This window comes from Puma concolor, chromosome C2 (assembly GCF_028749965.1).
Source record: "Puma concolor isolate L17-30 chromosome C2, mPumCon1.1.hap2, whole genome shotgun sequence".
Lineage (NCBI taxonomy): Eukaryota > Metazoa > Chordata > Mammalia > Carnivora > Felidae > Puma > Puma concolor.
The window spans coordinates 111,383,782-111,407,521 of NC_141675.1; the positions used below are offsets into that span (position 1 = coordinate 111,383,782).

The 23,740-nt window shown below is 39.7% G+C and overlaps 1 protein-coding gene across 39 annotated transcripts in view; it reads left to right on the forward strand.

Moving 5' to 3' along the window:
* ABI3BP (ABI family member 3 binding protein) overlaps nt 1-23,740 on the forward strand; it is a 267,443-nt gene that overhangs the window by 67,815 nt on the left and 175,888 nt on the right. For all 39 annotated transcript variants that reach the window (XM_086675588.1, XM_086675593.1, XM_086675570.1 and 36 more), the window contains exon 2: nt 3,634-3,813. In XM_086675588.1, coding sequence (XP_086531714.1) covers nt 3,634-3,813 — 180 coding nt within the window. The remainder of the gene's footprint in view (nt 1-3,633; nt 3,814-23,740) is intronic.

Here is a 23,740-nt window from a genome sequence, read left to right on the forward strand (position 1 = left end):
GAATACTAGTCCAAACATTCATTTGAAGCAAAGCTTGACAAAATTAATCATATTGAAAGGGCAAAAAAGGTTAAACTGTTTGCTGAGCACTGAAAAGACCAATGGTGTAATAACTCAATGAGCGAAGGCATGTAAGGAAGACAAACCAAAGACAGAGGAAATCCATACTGCGTGACAATGTGAGCATAGGTGAAGGTGCATTGCAGAATGTGAGAAGATTATACTGGCCAAACAGAAGTAAGACAGGTTGAAGAGTAATAAAGGAAGCAGTAATGTGTGCCAGGGTAATTATAAGGGACTTGAATTCTTAGCTCCAAAGAAGGAACTGAGATGATTGTCTCAAAATACCATGTTTGTGATGCTGCTTTGAGGTCAGATTTGTCTATGTGCATCTCTCTTTCTTTTTCAGGACTTTTAAAAATTTAGCTCCAGAGAGTAGGGTGAATTAGAATTTTGGAAAAAGTTGGTCAGCTAAATGCCAATTCGTTCAAAGAGTTACATGATGTTGATATATTTGCTGGCATATTTGCAAAAGGGAGAAAGACTGGGGTCATGAAAATTCCCGTACAGAGGAAATGAGAATAATTCCACCTTGTCAGTTGGTAATTCTGTTTACAGCCTTCTTTTTCCTCACTTGGTGCAGCCATCCCTTCCACTTTCCAACGGAAGAGGCCTATCAGGCCAAAATGTATGAGCAAAGGTCTGATGTGATGATGCTGTGAATCTTGGCCCTTAGTCAAACATGAATGCAGCCTAAGTACAGTGAGATTCCTTCTTCTCTGCTTCCCAACAAGGGGTTGGAAATAGGCCAGTGGATTTTGATTGACTGTGGGACCTGATAACCTTCTAAGGTAGTGGTATATGTCTTTGACTGATATTTGTTCCATTCCATTGAGCAGGATGGATCTAGGCACATAACTAAAAAGGGAAAATTTGGCTTGGACAAAATCTATGTTATAGCTAAAGTATAACCCCCCTCATCAAAATCTAATGAAGTTAGGACAAAACGCCAGCAGTTAGCATCAACTTGAGTGTCATGGTCTGGGTGTTGGGGTCACCCCTTACTCTATTGGGTAATGATGAAGTTCTCAATGGCAACAGAGCAGGAAGTGCAGCTTAATGAGAACTGAGATCCAGTTTTGACCCTGCACTTAACTTGCCGAGTGACAGAGGAGTGGCTGCCCTCAATTTAGTTGTTTGTGCCACGAGAGAATTGCACAAGATGAGCTAGATTAGATGAGTCTTCCTTGGACTTGAGATAAGCCACCCAGTATCTCCGGGTTTCAATTTTGCCACAAGTATAGGAATAGCAATTTGAGATTCTAGAAGTTTATAGAAATTTTATCAAATTCTTAGAAAGTACAAAGTTCTATGTACATATGTAAAAATAGTGGTACTAGCTGGTGAGGTCAGAGAGTGGTTCCCACAACCTGGTATCCAAGAAGGGGCTGTCTTTATTTTTTCAAAGGCCTATTGGAATCCTTTTATGTAGCTATATTGAGGCATTCCAGGCTGATTTTGACTGGGATAGTATAAATTTAGTGTAATGACTTTGGGAAGCCCATGCTGTTCAGAGGTGCTGACTGGTGTTAATGCAATATAAATCTTTGATTCGTGAGAAATAGAATGTGGATTACTAAATTAATAAATGCAATCTTTCCCGTGGGCAAAATATTTTGGGAAAAAAAAGAAATCTCTATGGAATAAGGAAAGAAAATAATTGAGGTCCACACTCTCTTATCTTAAAACTCTTGGGGCCAGATATGTTTTAGAATTTAGAAAATCTTTGGATTTTAGCAATGTACTAGGTTACATTGCTAGTACAATGTAGTAGTACTAGTTACTTACCTCTAGTAAGTAACTCTTCAGCAGGGCTTGGCCAGCACCCCTTAATTAAACATACTAACTTTCCTACAATTAAACATGTGAATAGTCACGCAGACTAGTCAGTAAGATTCAAGAAAGACTCAGTGGCCTCATTATGGTTCAGATTGGGTTTTGTTACCAAATAAGTTTAACCTAAATCTACAAAAAACCTTACAAAGTGTTTTGGATTTCTGAACTGTGGCTAAAAGGTTATCTATGGCCTTCATTAAGTAACAGATTATTGGGGCGCCTGGGTGGCTAAGTCGGTTAAGCGTCTGACTTCGGCTCAGGTCGTGATCTCGCGGTCTGTGAGTTCGAGCCCCGCGTCGGGCTCTGTGCTGACAGCTCAGAGCCTGGAGCCTGTTTCAGATTCTGTGTCTCCCTCTCTGACCCTCCCCCGTTCATGCTCTGTCTCTCTCGGTCTCAAAAATAAATAAACATTAAAAAAAAATTTAAGTAACAGATTATTGAGCAATTACTATGTGCCAGCTTTAAGATAGTGCCATTTGCAGGACGCCTGGGTGGCTTAGTTGGTTGAGAATATGATTCTTGATTTTGGCTCAAGTCATGATCTCACAGTTCATGGGATGAGCCCCTCATCAGACTTTGCACTGACAGTGCAGAGCCTGCCTGGGATTCTCTGTCTCTCCTTCTCTCTCTGCCCCTTATTCATGTGTACACCCTCTCACTCAATAAATAAATGAAACATTAAAAAAAAAAAAAGATAATGCCGTTTTCACTAATCTTTGTAAACAACCCCTCAAAGTGGACATTGTTATCCATGATCCATAATTTTCAAATCAGGAAATTCAGGGTCAAGTACTTTCAGGGAGTGGCCAGAGGATACATCAATAACTAAGTTGCAGAACTGGGATTTGAACGAGGCTCCTTCTGGCCCCAAAGACAAAACACCATGTCGTTTACTCACGGCTTAGTCAAGACCTCTGGTTAGTGTGATGATCTGCCACTATTGCCTACACAGTTAAAAAGAAAAAAAAAAAAAAAAGCCTTGAAAATTTAATTAAGATTTTTCTCCTCAGTCTGCACAATCTCTCTGGGAAAGTTCATCAAATGATTATTTAGAAACTGACAACATCCAGGTGGATCTGTGTTCTTTTCCTGAGCATCGCACTTGAATATTCAACTTCCTGCAGAGCATCTCCATGCAGTTGTCTCACTGACCCTACCGGTTCCAAATAGAACTAAAGGTTTTCTCCTCCACCTGTCTCTTCTTTCAGAACTCCCTATCCTCCCATCTCAGGTACCCTTAAGCTGTCTCCCAGCCCTCACTCCTGTCCCTTTGTTTCCATCTCTATTAATCACTGAATTTTGCAGGAATACAGCTGGAGGGCAGCATTGATGAGGCTGGGTATTTTCAAAGCGCAGTAGCTAAATTTACTAATTAGACATTTCAGATCCTTTGCCCATTCCGACAGTATGTATAAAATGAAGGTTTTGACTAATTGTGGATAACCAAAATAGCCTTAAATACCATCTACCCGCTCAATAATAAACTACTAAATATTAAGCCCTAAGATTTTCCTTTGTGTTCTAGACTGCTTTATACGTTATTTAGTTTGGGTTTGGGGATCTCAAAATTACCCATGTTTTAGCCGTTTAGGTGGGTGTGTCAGAATATTGGTTAGCTACGTAGACCGTGTGCTTTCTAGCGACAATGCCTGTAACAACTAACCTTTGCTCCAAATTTGCTCTGGGTTGCTAAATCAGTGAAATAATAGCCTGGTACTTTTTTGTTGCCATCTTTAGGTAAAAGGCCAAACCTGAAAGTCCACATCAATACCACGAGTGACTCCATCCTCTTGAAGTTCCTACGTCCAAATCCAAATGTAAAACTGGAAGGTTTTCTCCTGGGATATGGCAGCAACTTGTCACCAAACCAGTACTTCCCTCTTCCAGCAGAAGGGAAACACACGGAGGCCGTGGTCGGTAAGATGTGTGGGTTTCAGGCACGGGAAGAAGACAGGTCGCAGGTAATGGGCACAACACGAGATAGAAATCTTGAAGGCAGGCGTCCTTTCTTCCATTCTCAGCCAAACCAAATGCCAAAATTACAAGTTATCTTCATAATTGTAGTAATGGATACAGCACAGTTCTTTACATGAGAAAACATGGAATGCGTACTCTGCATGTACTGTGGAAATAATCAGCTTCATTGTCACTATACCGACAATCCCTGACCATAGAACTTAAATTGCATAGGAAAAAAAATGAGCTAAAATGCCTCGTTTTAGCCTATTTGGATCAATTTTTCTCTCTGTTTTATCTTTACATTCTTCTGGTGGAAAATAGAAACTAGAGCTTTCTGGGCATGTCTTCATGAGAAGCTACCCTTAAAAAGGAAAAGAAAATATATTACATTTTTTAAAAATTTTAGCATATTTCAGACAAAAAGATTAAAAGCTTTTACATGGATTATAAAATGTTACATTTCTTTGAAAATGTTTTTAATCCCATTAAAATGTAATTTGAGGATGTAAGCATCTTTAAGCCTTATTCAGAAAAATTATTTGCACGTAAAACCTTTTTAAAGATAAAATTTTTAAGAAGGGGATTATCTATTATGAATGCCTTCAAAGGCTTTCTGAACAGTCTCAGATGAGATTTGTATTTCGCTCCACTGCTACGATTATTGCTAAAGAGCTTTTGCATGAAGTTCCCATGTTTAACCATGTATTTGAACTATCGTACAACAGATCTGGCATTCATGCATATAAGCGACGAACGTTGCATAAATATTTTTGTTCGTTCTTCACAGAGAAGTCTGTTGTACTTTACAATCAGACAGGAGAGTAACATTATTAATGAAATGTCTAGACTAGATTTTACCTAAGATAATTGTTTTAAAGCAAACACATTACACTTTGTTGCCAAAAAAAAAAAAAAAATTGAGAATTACGCACTTTTGACAAATGTTACAACACTAACCTTGGATCATACAAACCATAAGGAATTTGAAATTTTGCAAATATTCCCTCACCACATTCGCTCTTTACTACAAAAGGTGCCTGGAAGCTGTATACTCACTCTCGGCACAAATGGAAGCAGGTCTCCTGACCCTTTATTTATTAAGTATTGGAAGTAATGCTTTATTTATGATAGTTTTTCCCCTTGGTTCTGTAGATTGAGAATTTGGTCAGTTGAAAACTTCCTTTTCATAAGAGGTGAAAGACTTTCAATCTTAAAAAGATAGAAGTCAGGTTGCTAATGAAAAATATGTGCAGAAAAGTAAAGAAAATTTTCTATTATAAATATACCAAGCTTTCAGTAGCTCAGTGATGAGGGATAATCAAAAGGACAAAATATACTTTTATTTATTTACTGTTGTTGTCATCCTTTGGAATTTTTTATTATGGAAAGTTCAAACATGTAAGGAGGGCAAATATAATGACCCTCATGTTTCATTATGTAACTTGAATACATATCACTGTTTTGCTCTCGTGTTCTATGTATTCTTCATATACACCATTTTTTTAAATTAGATTTTAAAGCATACCTGGATACCATATTTTTAAAACTGTGAACACTCCAGTATGCATCTCTAACAGATAGGAAATATTTTTAGTAATGCCATGTCTTTATCACATTACAATAATAATTTTACAAAATCATTTGCTGCCTAGTCCATATTTAAATTTCTCTGGTGGTCTTAAAAATGCCTTCTTAGGGGCGCCTGGGTGGCGCAGTCGGTTAAGCGTCCGACTTCAGCCAGGTCACGATCTCGCGGTCCGTGAGTTCGAGCCCCGCGTCGGGCTCTGGGCTGATGGCTCAGAGCCTGGAGCCTGTTTCCGATTCTGTGTCTCCCTCTCTCTCTGCCCCTCCCCTGTTCATGCTCTGTCTCTCTCTGTCCCAAAAATAAATAAACGTTGAAAAAAAAAAAATTTAAAAAAAAAAAAAATGCCTTCTTAGAGTGGTTTCCTTTTTGAATGAGGATCCAAACAAGGTATATTTGTTACATTTGGTTATTATGTCTCCTAAGTCTCTTTCACCCTTTCTCTACTCCCTTTTTAAGTGTTATTGATTTGCTGGAGTACTTGCCTCCTTCATCCTGGTCCACATTCTGCATTTAACTGGTTGCTTCCATTCTGTAATTTTTAACTGGTTTCTCTATGTCCTACATTTCCCGTGAAAAAATATGCAAATTTGGAAGCTGCATTAAATTTAGATTCAGCTTGTGTGGGGAAATAAAACTTTATAGATGGCACTGTGTATTTCCTAAACCTCACGAAAAGAGGTACATAAATGGCTGGCATCACGCTTAGTGATGTTAAGACTGTTTGGTGTGCCTGGGTGGTCTCAGTCTGATCCCTCCATTATAAAATTCACCATCAAATTTTCACTTAATAGTTCTCACATCTATTGATGATTATTGCCCAGCTCCATTATTTCATACGGAGCTTATAAAATGGCAATTTTACATTCTAGATACATTCTAGATATAACCTAATTCAGTTTTCTTTCTTCATTTTTTTAGCTGAAATTCTACAATAAAGAATTTTTTTATTTTTAAAATTTTCCCAATATACTATTTTTAGGAAGGGCAGGATAAATTCTCATTGTAATAAATTGGTGCTCTGATAATCTCCAGTTGTGACCTATAATATTGTTTTATGATAACTAACAGTGTATTGATTTCATATTTTTATATTTTTAAAGTTTAGTTTTGAGACGGAGAGAGAGAAAGAGAGCGCGCGTGCCAAGCGGGGCAGAGAGGGGCAGGGAGAGAGGGCGACAGAGGATCTGAAGCGGGCTCTGTACTGACAGCAGAGAGCCCGATGGATGTGTGAGATCAGACCTGAGCTGAAGGCAGACGTTTAACTGACTGAGCCACCCAGAAGCCCCAACTGTTGTATATTTAATGAGGTTTAATCAGTATATCCCTTATCCCACCCTTATGATCCTTCTCATTAGCTAGTTTGCTTATGGTCGGCTGTTTACCTTGGTTCACTATTGAACTGTGAATTTCTTGAAGTCAGGGTTTATGTTATTCTTTGGTTATTCATAGCAGAATGATTTACATTGAATACACAGTCAGTAATGATTGTGGCCCTGGATTGAATAGACTCAAGTTCTGTGTAGAATATTTAGCCTGGAGGAGGCCAGGAGAGTTAGTCTGATTTAGGCCCTTGTCATCAGGCAAGTATATTTCTAAACCATCTCGGGTAGATAAAATATATCACTGTGTATCTTAAAGATCTCTAGGGACAAAGATTCCAGAACATCTCCTGGAAGGCTATTCCACGTAGCCCTTTTAAAACTTTTACCTCATCCTTTAGATAAATGTGTTCTTTTTATAATTTCCTTTCCTTCTAGTATTCTAGTGGAAAAGAAAAAAAGTTCCTCTTCTTTCCCTTTCCATCTTTCTTTCTGCCAAAGGATCTGTGTGCTTCTGCTTTGATTACTTCAAAATGAACTTGCATTTCCAAGTTACATGTTATTCTGTGGTTGCGTAAGTTTATTACTTATCGTCTTTCCTAATGATTGAATTTATGTTAATTGCTCCTAATTGATGAAGCAGCTATTAGTTTTTTATTGCTGCTATAACAAATTACCAGAAGTTTGGTGACTTAGAACATCACAGACGTATTATCTTACAGTTCTGTGTGTCAGAAACCCAACGTGGCACTCTCTCTCTGGGGTGAAATAAAGGTGTGGGCGGGGGTGAAAAGTCTTCCAGAGGCTCTGAGGGAAGAACTGTTTCCTTGCTTTCTGCAGCTCCTAGAGGCTTCCGCATTCCCCTTCCACCTTCCAACAACAAAAGTGAGTCAACTGCTTCTTATTCCACAACGCTCTGAATTCATCTTCTGCCTCCCTCCTCCACTTTAAAAGATCCCTTGTGATTATATTGAACCCAGCTGGATAATCCAGGATGCTCTCCCTATTTTAAGAGCAGCTCATTAGCAACCTTATTTATATCTGTAACCTTAATTCTCCTTTGTCATGTAACCTATTTACAGGTTCTGGGGATTAGGATTTGGGCAAACTTTGAGGGACCTTGATTCTGCCTGCCGCAAACTGCCGTGTTTGATATTTGTGTCTCTCTTATTTGTGCCACCAGTTTATTGTATGATCATTCTCAATTCTGTTCATCTGTAGAATAGCAATAAAATCTATTTTCCACAGATGTGATGTGGGTGCACTTAGTGAATTCAAGATTATAAAGTGATGAGTTGAAATCCCTTGAGTGCAAGCTGCTGTACAAGAGCAAAGAATTATTGCTTTGTGAAAAGAGCATAACTTACAGCCTCTCCTCTTACTTTCTTCTGTAATGAGATAGTAGCCTTTGTCAGTTGCATTGATCTATATGAAAACAGATTAACTTATTTTCATTTTCCAAATAATGTTAAGTGCCGCATTGTGACATGTTTCATTTGTTTGATGTGTTGAAAAGAGTCCGCCATGGAAATGAGAAGCTGTTGATCATTCAGAAATACTCAAGTTAGCATTTAGTGACCTGTGGACTAAATCTCTCTTACTAAATAATCAGTTATAAGTATTTCTATATTTATTTTAATAGTGGTCTCTCTTATCGAAAGAGGCATTTTCAGAAGTTACATACTGGTCTTAAGTGTAAAACTAAAAAACAAAAAAACATTCCCCTTTGCTATTTATTCATATAGAACTTCTGCAGAAAAATTTATTTCATCAAAATCTTCTAAGATTTTAGTAGATTAATTGGAGCCGTGAAAAAAAAAAAAAGGTAGTATTTTGCCAGGGGACTATTCATACATATTAATGGCCGTGAGAGTGCTGCAATGATGTAATAAAACATGATTCACATTTAGAAGATCTAGGTTCCTATATCCTTTTTTTTCTTAAACACATCTCATAAAAGTTCTCATTTCTGGTTTACACATCCAGGCATTGCTTTGTCACTTTTAGCGCTCAGCTGTTGGTAATTTTACAAACATCCAATAAAGTAAAATATGAGAAGTTTTTGATATCAAATCTTTATAGACTCACACTTTCTGATGTTTTCCTGACATCTACAACTATAATCAATATCACCTGGGAAGGAAAGCGTTGTATCCCATCACTTATGTAGTGCACGTTAAGGAGTTGTTTCAGTACCCTTACTGCAAGAAAAGCTTGAATTGAAAATAAATCATATAGTTATCACTAGCACAAATTCTGACTAAAGAATCTGTCTTCCAACCAGGTGTTGGGACTCAAAGGGATTTAAGAGGGCAAATTCCCTGTCCTGTTCTCACAGCTGCTAACTCTTCCATTCACTGCTCTTATAGGGCGTGCTTCTCTCCGGCAGCCGGGGGTTTTTCAGTCTCTCTCCCTCATCGCCATCTTGTTCCTTGCTCCTTAGAGTGGTTTCTGGGCTAGTTAGGGGAGCACACAGTGCTAACTGCTCCGAAGATGGTCTGCACTGGAAAGACGTTGGCCCAGAAGGCTGACATGTGCTTTCTAGGGAAGATCCATGTCTACCCAGAGAACCAGCGTGACGTGGGGTAAGGTTATGCATGTACTTTTGAGTCAGACAGACCTGGACTCAAATTCAGTACAACCACTTACTGTGGAGTAGTTCTGGTAAGTCATTCTCTCAGTTCATTTCTTTTATATAAAATACAGAAAAACCTTTCAGGAATGTTGTGAAGATTATGAATAGGTCATGTAAGGCAGCTAATATAAACCCTGGTACAGAGTAGTATGTTTTATAAGTTTTGTCAGTTGCTTTCATAATATGCTGAGTGGTCTTGGATTATTTAACCTTTCTGAGCTTTGTTTGTTTCAACTGCTAATAAGAAATGAGCTCAATCACCGCTAAAGTTGTGGTCCATGCTAAGATTTAGTGCTAGGCTGAAAACCTTGGTCAGAGTGATAGTCCGTCCTGTGGCTCTGTTTTCTCTTTTGATTGTTTTTTTTTGGGGGGTGGGGGGAGTTGGGAAAATTGTAGAGGTATATTGTTCTAACAAAGCTGTCAGTAACTAAATAGAAGTAACCAAACCCATGTCTTTATTATACTTAATTAATGTGTTTTTTTTTTTTTTTTTTGGAAGGGACAACTCCCAAAATAGATTAAGAAACTAAAGAAACAGCAAAATTTTAAGACGATAACACTGCACCCTCAGTGCACACACTCGTCTGCCATCGTCATGATCATCCTTTAACCGTTAAGGGGCATTTCCTGTTTGGTGCACTTTGCCAACTGGAGTCTTCAGGTGCCTTTTAGATTCTATAAGAGTGGCCTCTGAAGGAGAATGAGGTGAATCCTGAACAGATACAGCTGGAAGAGTTTATCATCATTAAATTTGACTTTTCCAGTCTGTCTTTATCCAGTGAAGCAATTTTTAGCAAGAACATAGTAAGAATTTTCACCCATTCTAGTAAAATAGAGATCAAGATAAAAAGCACGACACTATTTCAATCACTAAACTGAAGGTAATTTTATCTCAGCAAATTGAGGTCAAAATTTAATCATCAGTTTCTTATTCTGAAATTTCTGTCTTTTAATTTCATGGGGGGAAAATTGATTTTAAAAATTTGAATAAGATTATGATGATCCAGAATAATATAAATTGTATTTTAAGCATACAATATATATATCCCTTTATATTATCAACACCCCTACATGTTTGTGATTTTTTTTAAATTTAGGAAAATTGACATACTAGTTTCAGATGTCCACTCTAATGATTTGATATTGTATATATTGGGAAATTATCACAGTAAGTCTAGTTAACATCCATTACCATACATAGTTACAAAAATATTTTTTCTTGTGATGAGAATTAAGATCTGTTCTCTCAACAACCCTCAAATATGTAGTACATTATTAACTATAGTCACTATGCTGAACATTAGACCCCATGACTTGTTTATTTTATAACTGGAAGTTTGTACCTTTTGACCCTTTCATTCACTTGCTCTCACTTTGTCTCCCTAGCAACCACCAATCTGTTCTCTATATTTATTAGCTTGGTTTTGTTTTTGTTTTAGATATATCTAAACATATAAATGAGATTGTACTGTATTTGACTTTTCTGTGCTTAGCATAAGGCCTTCGAGGTCCATCCACATTGTTGCAAATGGCAAAATTTCATTCTTTTTTTAGTGACTGAATAATATTCTTTGTGTGTGAGAGAGAGACAGACAGACGGACACTGTGTGGGTGTGAGAGGTGGAGAGAGAGAGACACTGTGGGTGGGTGTGGGGAGGGGTGTGGGCAGGTGTCCATCCATTGATGGACACTTGAATTTGTTTCTATGTTTTAGCTGTTGAATGCTGCAGTGAACATGGGGATACATAAGTCTTTTTGAGTTAGTATTGTCATTTTCTTTAGATAAATACTGAGAAGTGGAATCGCTGGATCATATAGTAATTCTATTTTTAATTTTTTTAGGAATTTCAATCCTATTTTCCACAGGGGCTGTACCAACTTACATTTTTTTTCTTCAAATTTTTATTTAAATTCTAGTTAGTTAACAGTGCTATATGGGTTTCAGGAGTAGGGTTCAATGATTCATCAATTACCTATGACACCCAGTTCTCATCATAACAAGTGCACTCTTTAATACCCATCACCCATGAAAGTTCCCTTTTCTCCACATCCTCATCAACTTTTATTATTTCTTGCCTTTTTGATGCTCATCAGTGTGAATGGTGTAAGGTGATGGGTCATTATAGTTCTGATTTGCATTTCCCTGATGATTAGTGATGTTTAGAATCTATTCATATGTTGGTCATCTGTATGTCTTTTTTGGAAAAAATGTCTATTAATTCCTCTGCCCATTTTTAATTGGTCTGTTTTTGCTATGAGTTAGGAGTTCTTTATATATTTTGGTTATTGACCCTTTATCAGATAAATGATTTACAAATATTTTCTTCCATTTGGTAGGTTGCCTTTTCATCTTGTTGATGGTTTCCTGTGCAGGGCAGAAGTTTTTTAGTTTGAGGTAGTCCATTTGTTTATTTTTGCTTTTGTTGTTTTTGCTTTCAGTGTCAAATCCAAATATCATTGCCAAGGCAAATGGCAGAGAGCCTACTGCCTATATTTACTTCTAAGAGTTTTATGGTTTCAGGACTTATGTTCAAGTCTTTAATCCATTTGTGTTAATTTTTGTGAGATAGTAGTCGAGTTTATTCTTTTGCATATGAGTGTCCAGTTTTCCCATCACCGCTTACTGAAGAGATTGTCACTTCCCCATTGTGTCTTCTTGACTCCTTTGTCATAAATTAATTGACCATATATGTGTGGGTTTATTTCTTGGCTGTGATTTGGTTCCCCTGATTTATATGTATGAGTGTTAATGCCAATACCATACTGTTTTGCTTACTATAGCTTTGTAATGTAGTTTGAAATAAAAGTGCATGATACCTCTAGCTTTGTTCTTCTTTCTTAGGTTTGCTTTAACTATTTGGGGCCTATTGTGGTTCTACACAAATTCTTACAATTTTTCTAACCCCCCATACATTTTACCCTTAATTTCTACATTTATATAGAAAGCAAGAGGAAATGCACAGTATTTTCTTTCAGCATTGCAAACTGTAGAATTTCAGTGGTCTTTTTCTCTCATAGAAAGGTTTAAGCATGCTTTACTCATTTTTATGGAAGTGGGATGAAATATAAGGTAATGCAAACTGCTATTTATTATGCTGAGGATAAATATATCACCTTAATGATGAAAAGACATGAATTTTTACTTTAAGTGTCAGGAGGAAGGTGGGGGTGGAGTCACTAAAGAAAAATAGCTGAGGTAGAGGTTGAAGATAACTGAAGGAACTATATAAGCACTTGATTCCGTTGAAGAATAGTGAAAGAGGAGCAGGATAAACTAATGGCTAGAAAAGACGAAGTGCCAGCCTTGGCAACCATCTCAGGCCCTATCTTCCTTGGCAGAATCCTTAAGGATTAATGATCTTAAACAGGAGGATGTGAGAGGAGACAACAAGATAGCAGCTAGTAATGCATACAAGGCAGTCCCCAAATGCAGATGAGGGATGATAATTATGCAGGGGGAGTTAGTCTTACTAGTTAACTTTTACAGATAAGGAAATGAGTCTTCAGGAGTTGAAGTCAACTTTGTAAAATTACTTAGGTCATAAGCGGCAGGTCCAAGGTTTGAACCCAGAGAGTCTGGCTCTAGAAACTGAGCTCTGAAACTCTACTGCCTCTAAAACTTTGGGAATTTTACCTGTTCTACAATAGAAAGTCCATAAACCACTGATAGGTTGCTTCTATAATGTCCTTCAAACAATAAACAGGGAAAAAAGGCCTTGTATTCTGGAAAGAGCCATTGGCTACCTAACATATTAAGGTTTAAATGAGTTAAAATACATACAGTATGTCCTGGGTCCCCAAAACTTGTTCTCTCCCACTCTTTGAACCACCATCACTGTCTCTAATTGTTATGAGATCCCCATCTGTTAAGACTTACCTCCTCTGCTCTCCGTAAGGCCATTTCTGGCCAAGGCAGTCAATATCTATGTCCCTCTCTATGGATATCCTAGAGGCTGAGTATTTTCTTTTACCATCATTCTTTTTTTTTTTTTTTGATGTTTATTTATTTTTTGAGAGAGACAAAGACAGAATGTGAGTGGGTTGAGGCAGAGAGAGAGGGAGGCATAGAATCTGAAGCACAGAGCTGTCAGCACAGAGCCCGAAGTGGGGCTCGAACTCAGGAGATGTGAGATCATGACCTAAGCCGAAGTCAGATGCTCAACTGACTGAGCCACCCAGGTGCCCCACCATCATTCTTAATAAATGACTATTTGTTTTTATTTTTGTGTGTCTTATCTGTTCCCACACTGTACCCAGATAGAAAACCCTCAGGAGCTAAGGACCTTAGAGGACTTCCCTTTTTACCTCCAGTGTTGGCGTAAGAATGAATGGCAGAGATGCAACAGAGAGACCCAGGAAGTCTGAAACTGCTATGGGTCATGTCGAGGATAGATTTTTCTCTTTTGTTTAGAACTGTTTTTGAGAATGTCATCTAGTTCCTTCTCTGGAAATGGTTTTACCACTTGGGAAGTATTTGGCTTTGAATCTTCCAGATTAATCCAAATATTTCATTTAAAAGATAGGAATCTCAAAATCACTTGATTTTCTTCTGAGGTGCAAACTTTAGCAGAACTTAAGTTTCAACAAAGTTTTTTTTTTTTTTCTTAAAGAAATTGGCCTAATAGATATCAAGTTAATAAATATTATGCCATCGTTTAAACAGCTCACCATGAGTTTATATCAGAAAGGCCTGGTTTCATAATAGATGACCATCTTGCCATGTTTTGATAAAGATAACATCTTTTCAAAGTTCTGTTTTTCTGTTGGATTCAAATGTATTGTTTTCATGGACTTCCTGGCCTCACCAAACAATAGATACTGTCTCCCAAGTTGATATTTCCTTGGAAATAAAATAAATTTACAATATTTCAATATAAAGCATGACAGGTTTTTTTCCCCCTCAACCATAGTGGACAGTGCACAGTGACCAAAATCTAACTTTAAAAAAATCATCCTTAATTACATCGAAAAGGGTTCCCCAACATAGCTCGTGGCCCTTTGGTCATGGGCCAAATGAAATTAAACCCTATCCCAGATTTGTTGCTTTAAGAGCCTTGCTGTTCAGATGCCTTAAATGGAAAGACAGCTGCCAGTAGAAGGATAAATTGGAGTATGTGGAACAGATACACAAGGACATACATAACTTCAAAATTTCCTTCACTTTGAGGAAGAGATCTTCCAACCAAGGAATACAATCAAATCCCAGTCTCCTAATGATCCACATGTTATTTCCTTACTTGTTTCATTTTCCCTGGGCGCTTAATGCCTAGCACTGAAGGATCATGCTGGAAGTGCTGTGTCAGGAAGGCCAACTTTTGGTTATATTCTGTTTTGGATTTCTCCCTGTTTACATTATTTGGTTTGGTTTGTTTTCATTTGTGTCCTGTCTCACCAGCTGGTGAGTTCCTTGGTGCCAGAGCTGGGTCTTCCCTTCCTTCATGTACTCCGCAATCAGGGAGGTTGGATCTCTGGTGTAGGAACTGACTACCTGGAGTGAGATTGGAAGTTGGCTGGAGGGTCTCCAAGTCAACAAAATAAAACGCCTCTATTTGTCCAGAGTGGTAATCTCTGGGAGAAAAAAAAAAATATTTAACTGTGTAAATGCATTGACCCTACCCTATTTCTCAGGCACAGTTATAGTTTAAGCCTGTTATTCTGGCACAGTTAGTACTGCTCCCCTTTCTCTCCAGCATCCAGGTTAGTGAAACAATTATATGTTTAATACATACTTAAGAGAAAGCCTTGAATTCTTAGCATAGACCCCAAGTCTTGCACCATCAAATTCCAGGCTAGTAGCATAGCCTTTTCTCCTGCTACTGGGACACTCCTCAATGAGAAAAGAGGAACAAAATCAAGAAGAGGTTTCATACAGGTTTGCTTTTGATGAATTCCATTCATGGGCATGTATAGGTTACTCAACAAATGCTGGAGTACAAGTTCTCACCAAGCTGTTTACTGATGGTTTAGTGTGGGTGACTCCCTATGAGCTGGGCCCAGGCTTCACAGAAGTTACATCCTCATAGCCAGTTTGTGAAGCACAAAGTATTATAATCCTTCTCTACCCAATGAAGACAGTAAATCCCAGAGAGGTTAAGAAACCTGCAAGTGGCAGGCTGGCTCCAGAGCCTGTGCATTTATTCGACCACCATGCCACAGTCCCTTCCCCATGGCATGAGGGGATTCTCTTACCTTTGAGCCCTGTGTAAAAGCTCCTCTTGGGATTATTCCTGACCCCTGAGCCCTTATCCCTACATGGTAATGCCAAGGAACACATTGAAAATGAAAGAAAAATCCCTGCTGATTTGAAGGCTTTGACTTACTACCTGCTAGCTAATGTGACCTAGCTTTTATGATTTGAAAGAAAAATACCCAAATGAAGTCCTGATTTTTCGATAGTACTTCCTGTAGAGATAATAACAAAGTGATGAACTCACTGGAAAATGTGTGTGTGTGTGTGTGTGTGTGTGCGCGCGCGCGCGCGTGTGCTACAGGCTCCTTCCTCTTCAAAAGCAAGCCCTTGCCAAACCTGAGGCCAGTTCACAGACAACACCCTCCGCTAAATTTCTCTGTGGGGTGCACATATAAAACCCAGGCAAGGAAAAAACCACAGGCAATAAAGTCAACAATTTTAATGTCTAACAGGACTTCTAAACTAGAAAGGGATGTAGACTGGATGTGAGGGCAAGTGGGTAAAAGAACTAGCTTATTAAATATTTGTTTCCAGTGTCGGGGAGAGAATGTGTCAAGGCTGGAAAGAGAGGCAGGGTTATCTTGGGACAGTGGCTGAATGAGATGCTCCAGACGGGGTGCCTAGACCTTAGGAAATAGCGAGCTGGTATATCAGAGTTGGGGTCAGTGTGTGGAGACTGGGGAACGGAAGGGTCAGGTCAAGGCTGGCCTCACAGGCACGTGACCAGTGCACTCAGAAGGGTCCAGCATTAGAAATTCAATGCTTTGCTGTTGCTGCTTTCTCAGTGATGGTGGCATACGTGCTGAGGGCTTAGTGCCCGGGCTCCTGTGTGCCGGCCTCCCAGCACCCCCTCTGGTTTGGGCTTATCGCCTGGTCCCCTGCTGCCCCTGGTGCTAGGCCTCCTTCTCCCCACCTAGCCTTGGTGACTGCTTCTCCCTTTACCCTTCAGGAGGGACTTGGGGTGCATGTTGGGAGTTGTGGTAAGAACACTCCCTTGGTGACACCTGGCCAGAAGGCTGCAGTAGGGACTGCCAGGCATTTGTGGGGTTATTGGGCATGCACCTGTCCCTCTCCTACCCCCATTCAGATACAGTCTGTCTCAGTTGAGAGATGGCCATCCCTTGGAGTTTGTGGGTTGGGATGGCAGGCCCATGGGAAGGGGAAATTGGCTTTTCAGCCCTTGGGGGTGGGGCCAGAGGTAAAGGGCTTTGATCCTGATGCTGACACTGATGCCAGAGGGTTCTACTGCAGCCAGGAGGGAGAAGGGAGGGTCTGCACTCAATTGCAGAGTGCAACGTTAAACAGCCAATACTTACTGTGAAAAATTGAGACAGACGCTGTGGAAGGAGAGAAATGTTTTATACTTAGGCTTCAATGTTTCTCCCCTCCGCCCAACCCCTGCTTACAAAAATAGGGGTTTCATCCTTTTTGTTTGTTTTTGCGTTGATCAGGCCCACACAGAATGTAGTTGGTGCTGGATGCATGTGTGTTTTCAATAGCTTTCCCTCCCCAGTTCTCACTGAAATTAAAATAAAACTCTCAGAAAAAGTTTCCAGCAATGTCTTCCTCCATGGAATGTGTCTTTGAAATGCCATTCTGGAAAAATGATGCATTTTTCCATCAAGACTCATTCAGGAAGCCATGAGGAGTACAGGACTATAGCAGAGCCTCTGGCGGCAGTGGAGGGTTGGGGGGTGGGGTGGAGCACACTGTTGTTAGAAAAAGCCCTCTTTCCTCCTCCAACCCTTTCTTCCCACCTGCTTCTTCCCCACATCCTCTCTTTCAGCCGCAGCTGGGTCTCCTTTCCTACTGAGAAGCTCCACTCACTGCAGAATGGGGGTGCGGGGCTGCTTCTCATTGCTGTCATCCATTTCAAAAGAGCTTGAACAACACCTCTTGTAGCAGAAACACCAAAGAAGGCTGTCAGCTCCCTTCAGAACAGATCTTCATCTGAACATTCTGGAATCCCACCATTGGAGGCTGTTCCTAGCCAGTTTTGCATTAGCAGTTGCTCTGTGGTATCCTTCAGCCCTTCCCATGGTCTCAGCCTGCTGGAGGGGCGGGGCCTGTGGGCCGCTTCCCAGAGGCTAAGGGTATGGCAGGATGTCCCATCAAGGTGGGCATCCGTTCAGTAATAAACTGATTTTTGTAATGGTTCTGGAAATAATTGCTCAACAGTGTAGGATTTGCTTTAAAATTTGCTTTAAACTTTTCAGGTGAAAGAAAGAGAAGGATAATCCTTACATGCAAACCATGTATTTATTATAAGAAAAAAACTTCAAAGGAAAAAAAAAGGTGTACAGGCAGGCTGATCAAAGAATAAGTCAGCAATTAAACTTTCCTGGCTTTTTTTTTTTTTTAAAGGTGATTTACTTTTGCTATACCCAAGCCCCTAATTATTTTTTCCTTTCTCCTTGAAAAGCCTTAGCTCTTGCATCCTTCTGGCAATAAAGGCTTGGAGGAACAGATCCATTCATTCTTTCTGAAAATGTTTGCCTTTCCATCACTATGTTTCCAAGTTGAAAGGCACAGAAATGAACAAAACATGAACTGAGTCTGGATCAGATTCTACGTGATGTTCCATCTAGCACATCTTCCTACAGGGGCTTAGAAATACTCTAAACGGTGGAGGACTTTTATTCATTAGTGAGGATTCATAATTCTATAGGCTTCCATTTGATGGACAGCTAAGGGCAAAAGCTAGTAATCTAAGTGATTTATTAAAAATTACTAAACTCTTATATTCATAAACTTAGTAAACATAGTAAATTTCATGCACTACTGACCTTAGGTAAAACTACTCTGCTTTTTTTTTTTTTTTTAAATTTTTTTTTTCAACATTTACTTATTTTTGGGACAGAGAGAGACAGAGCATGAACGGGGGAGGGGCAGAGAGAGAGGGAGACACAGAATCGGAAACAGGCTCCAGGCTCTGAGCCATCAGCCCAGAGCCCGACGCGGGGCTCGAACTCACGGACCGCGAGATCGTGACCTGGCTGAAGTCGGACGCTTAACTGACTGCGCCACCCAGGCGTCTCAAAACTACTCTGTCTTCTATTTGAACTTTTGGCTACCATGAACCTTTGCAAGACTGTAAGCTAACGTATACCTAAGCAGACATTGCTCTTTACCCAGTTTTCTAGAAAAATGCCGCATCAGTTTTTTTCCCATAAGGATACCAAACTTTCTGAAGGGGTATCAGTGATGTTTCTGAGTGGTTCAAGTCTATCAATTATTATTCTTGCTTTTTAATATGTAATTACTTGAGGGTCAATTATATTATTTTGTGGTGAGATTTTGGTGCTGGTAGTGGTTGTTACTCTCCTCTGGAAGGATCTATCTGTTTCATCAACCATATTTGAGCTTCTCCTTTTCGAGTAACGGCTTCAGGATTGGATGTGAACTGCAGTTCAAATATGAAGCACTTCTACTCTGTTGCTGAAACTGATTGGTGTGGTATCAGTATGTTGTTGCTACTTTATCACTGGAACTTGAAAATGGGTGGGGTGGGAGCAAGGCTGGTTACTCCACTGGAATTTAGAAATTACCGATGAGGTGCCTTTCAAGAAATGAGCAGACAAGTAGCATTTACTGTCTTTTTATATTCTAACTCCCTGCCAGATTGGACACCTCTCTATCTCAATGAGGCTCCCCTCTCTTCCTCATGGACCAGAAGGCCAGGGATAATGTCTGCAAGCTTAGGCAAAGGCAGCTGAGGTAGAACAGCAGAGCCAAGGACCCTGGCTGGAGCTCTGTTTGCTTCTCCCCTCCATGGCCACACTCTGGAGGTTTTTTTTTTCTCCCCAGAATTGACTAGCGGGTAAGTGGTGGAACTCTCTCTGCCTGGGTTTCAAACACAGGGAAGCTTTTCAAGGGGATTTTTCGAACAGACATTACTCAGTGTTTGTGTTGACCAAATAAGCCACAGGAGCTGTCTGCCAAATGCTAAAAACTAAAGGGAATTGATTGTACCCGTTTAGGACAGATTACAGTTAAGTGTGGCATGTGGACAATTGAAGATGCAAAGAAAAATTGATATTAATGTATGGAGACTTCCCTGGCCATAGTTGTTGTTTTAGGTTTTATCAGTGATTTTATTCTTTTTTTTTTTTATGTTCTTATTTTTGAGAGAGAGAGGGACACAGTGTGAATGAGTGAGGGGCAGAGAGAGGGGAAGACACAGAATCTGAAGCAGGCTCCAGGGTCCAAGCTGTCAGCACAGAGCCTGATGCGGGACTAGAACTCACGAACCGTGAGATCATGACCTGAGCCCAAGTCAGATGCTTAACTAACTGAGCCATCCAGGTGCCCCAGTGATTTTATTCTTGATTTATTAGTAGTATTCTGATGTGCCACACTGGCATCTCATAAAAGTACTTCCCTTACTTTATCAAATTCTAAAGTAGCTTTAACTATAAAATCACACCATTCTTTTATAAAGAATTAAAAAAACAATAAAGCCGTTGATTAATGACACTGCTTTTGCATCCCCTAGGGCTTTTATTTTATGCTCCCTGAAACAACTTCCTTTGCCTCATTGATCCATAAATTTCATATTATCTGTTTTTGTAAACAGATACTTTATTTTTTTTAAAATAAACTCTTTGTGTTAGAATAGCTTTACAGAAAGTTGCTCCTATAGTACCAAGAATTCCTATATACTTCAACTTCTCCTATTCTTAACATGTTAATATTGTGCATTTGTTACAACTAATGAACCAATATCGATATGTTATTAACTAAAGTTGGTACTTTCTTTGATTTCCTTAGTTTTTACTTAAGATCATTTTTCTCTTCCTGGAGCCCATGGAGGGGAACCACATTGCATTTTGTCATGTCTCTTTCAGATCTAGTGGACCACATCAATTTCTTTTTACTTTTGATGAGAAGTTCTGGTTAGATATTTTCTAGAATGTCCTTCAATTTAGTTTTAACTAATGTTTTTCTCATGGTTTGACTGGGGTTTGGAGCTTGAGCAAGGAAGATTTTACTTAAAAAATGTTTTTAAGTAAGATAAACAACCAAAATAGAAAAGATTCAGTAACTGCTAAATATTTTTCACCTTGGGAGTCTGACCCTTCTGTGTCAACTTTTGACTCTGGGTTCTCAGGAGCCTCGTTTTCCCCCAGCACACCACTCTCTGTTCCAGTAAGAGCCCCGGTGAGGCAGCAGCTTTGAAACCCTTCTCCGCTGCAATTCATTCCAAATCACTGACCCTCTTCAGCCAGTTTTGAAACTTTCAGGGGTGCCTGGGTGGCTCAGTTGGTTAAGCATCCCACTCTTGATCTCGGCTCGGGTCGTGATCCCACAGTTCTTGAGTTTGAGCCCTGCGTCCGGTTCTGTGGTGACAGTGTGGAGCCTGCTTGGGATTCTTTCCCCCCATCCCCCTCTCTGCCACTCCTCTGCTTTCTCTTTCTCTTTCAAAATAAATAAATAAACATTTTTAAAAAATCTGTCAGTTTCTTGACCTTATTAGGACAGGCCTTAGGTAATGACAGCAAGGTCACAACTTGACCTATTTGCTGTTCTTCTACCCTCTGATCAGGTACCTACGGGCCAAATTTCCAGCAGGGGCCAGCCCAGCCTCTCAGAAGGGTCCTTTGTGTGAGCAGGACTCTAGCTCCACGTCCTGTGTTCTCCTTGCTGGGTTTCTAGGACCCAAGTTCTGCATCTCAGGAGACTTTCTAAGGCCCCAGTTAGCTCAGGAGGGCGAAGATTTCAGCCTCTTCCCCTGGGGACCCAGAGGCAGGTGTCTCTCCCTCTTGGCAAGGGAACCAAAGAAAAAGCATCACTGTTCTTTTTAAACCTCTAAATCATAGTAGGGATAATTCTACCTATTCAACCTCCTTTTTTTTTTTCTTTTTCTTTTTTTTTTTAAGACTACAAAAATCTAGTTACTGACAAAAGGTGTTTATGGACTGTGTTTAATAGACTCAAAGTCACCTGTAAATTCATTTTCATCTTGAATCCCTTCTCTGGACCTTGAAAGGTGTCTGAGGTGATGTCCACCTCCCGTAACCCAGACCGTTAAAGCACTGTAACAGTTTGTTGCGTGGCCCCTCTCCTGCCAGAATAGAGCCTGCACACCTTCCCCAGGTCTAGTCTCTAACAAAACCTTTGCCAGCCAGCTGTCTTCAGCTCATTGAGATGGTGGTTCTCTACACCTTATGAATTCAGGAAATAAGGAAAGGAATTAGGAAAGGCATTGGGCCAAAATATCCTCCCTGCTTGTTGCCTGATGCCCTTTCTGTGTGTATTTAGTAGTGGATGTATGCTTTTCCCATGTAATGAAAATAGAATGTGTCATGAGCACAGGCACTGTATTAACATGAATTCACTCACAGTAACTTGGAAATGGTTGTTTTTGTGATCCTCTCTGAGAACAAGTGAAAATAAGTTTGAAGAGGACAGCCATTCTCAGTAAAACAAGGAGGCACCTCAAAAGGGAAAATGGACATAGAAACTGAAATCTGGGTCTTGGTGAGCAAGTTAGTTCTAATTTATAGTTCTGGTAAGTTGGCCTTGTGTGTAAATACTCCAGTAATGCTTCTAACCCACTGCCTCATTTTAGTCCCCAAAAGAACACATAATATAGTTGATTATATTCTTGTTTCCTAATCTACAGTCTTAGATGCTTATTAGAAAAGCTGAGGGGCTCCTGGGTGGCTCAGTCTGAAGGGTCTGACTCTTGATTTTGGTCAGGTCATGATCTCACAGTTCATGAGTTTAAGCCCCACATCGGGCTCTGAGCTGACAGTGTGGAGCTTCCTTTGGATTCTTTCCCTCTCTCTCTGCCTCTCCCCTGTTTCTACTCCTTCTCTAAATATATAAATAAAATTTAAAAAGAAAGCCTGTAGCAGGTTATGAAATGGAATCCTAGGTGCACCTGGGTGGCTCAGTTGGCTTAATGTGCAACTCTTGATTTCAGCTCAGGTTGTGATCCCAGGGTCTTGGGATCAAGCCCTGCATTGGGCTTGTGCTGAGTCTGGAACCTGCTTGGGAATCTGTATCCCTCCTCTGCCCCTCTCCCCTACTCATGCATACTCTTTCTTGAAAAAAATTTTTTTGGGCGCGCCTGGGTGACCGACTATAGCTCAGGTCATGATCTCACAGTCTGTGAGTTCGAGCCCCACATCAGGCTCTGTGCTGATAGCTCAGAGCCTGGAACCTGCTTCTGATTCTGTGTCTCCCTCTCTCTCTGCCTGTTCCCTGCTTGCTTTCTGTTCTCTCTCTCTCTCTCTCTCAAAAATAATAAACATTAAAAAAATTTTTAATTAAAAATTAACTTAAATCTTTTAATTAAAAAACCCCCAGAATCCTAGTGTAATATTTTTAAAAATAATGAAAAGAAAAAGGAGAATTAAATGTTAAACTAGGGAGAGTTACTCAATAGGAATTATGTGCAGAGTACATTCAATAAAGTTAGGTCAGATGTCTTAAGATCTATTTATCATATTAAGGAAAGATACCCTTGAATCCTTACTTATCATTAATAATTGGTATTGACATGAAAAAATGCTCAACATCACTCATCATCAGAGAAATACAAAGGAAAACCACAAAGAGATACCACCTCCTACACCAGTCAGAATCGCTAAGATAAACAACTCAAGCAACAACACATGTTGGCGAGGATGTGGAGAAAGAGGATCTCTTTGGCACTGATGGTGTGAATGCAAACTGGTGCAGCCACTCTGGAAAACAGTATGGAGGTTCCTCAAAAAATTAGAACAACCCTATGACCCAGCAATTGCACTACTTAGGTATTTATCCAAGGGATACAGGTATGCTGTTTCGAAGGGGCACATGCACCCCAATGTTTATAGCAGCACTATCAGCAATAGCCCAAGTATGGAAAGAACCCTAATGTCCATCGATGGATGAATGGATAAAGATGGGGTATATACATACAATGGATAAAGAAGATGTGGTATATGTATACAATGGAATATTACTTAGCAACCAAAAAGAATAAAATCTTGCCATTTGCAACAACGTGGATGGAACTAGACGGTATTATTCTAAGTGAAATTAGAGAAAGACAAATATCATATAACTTCACTCATATGAGGAATTTAAGATACACAGCAGATGAGCATAAGAGAAGGGGAGCAAAAATTATATATAAAAACGGGGAGAAGGGCAAAACTTAGACT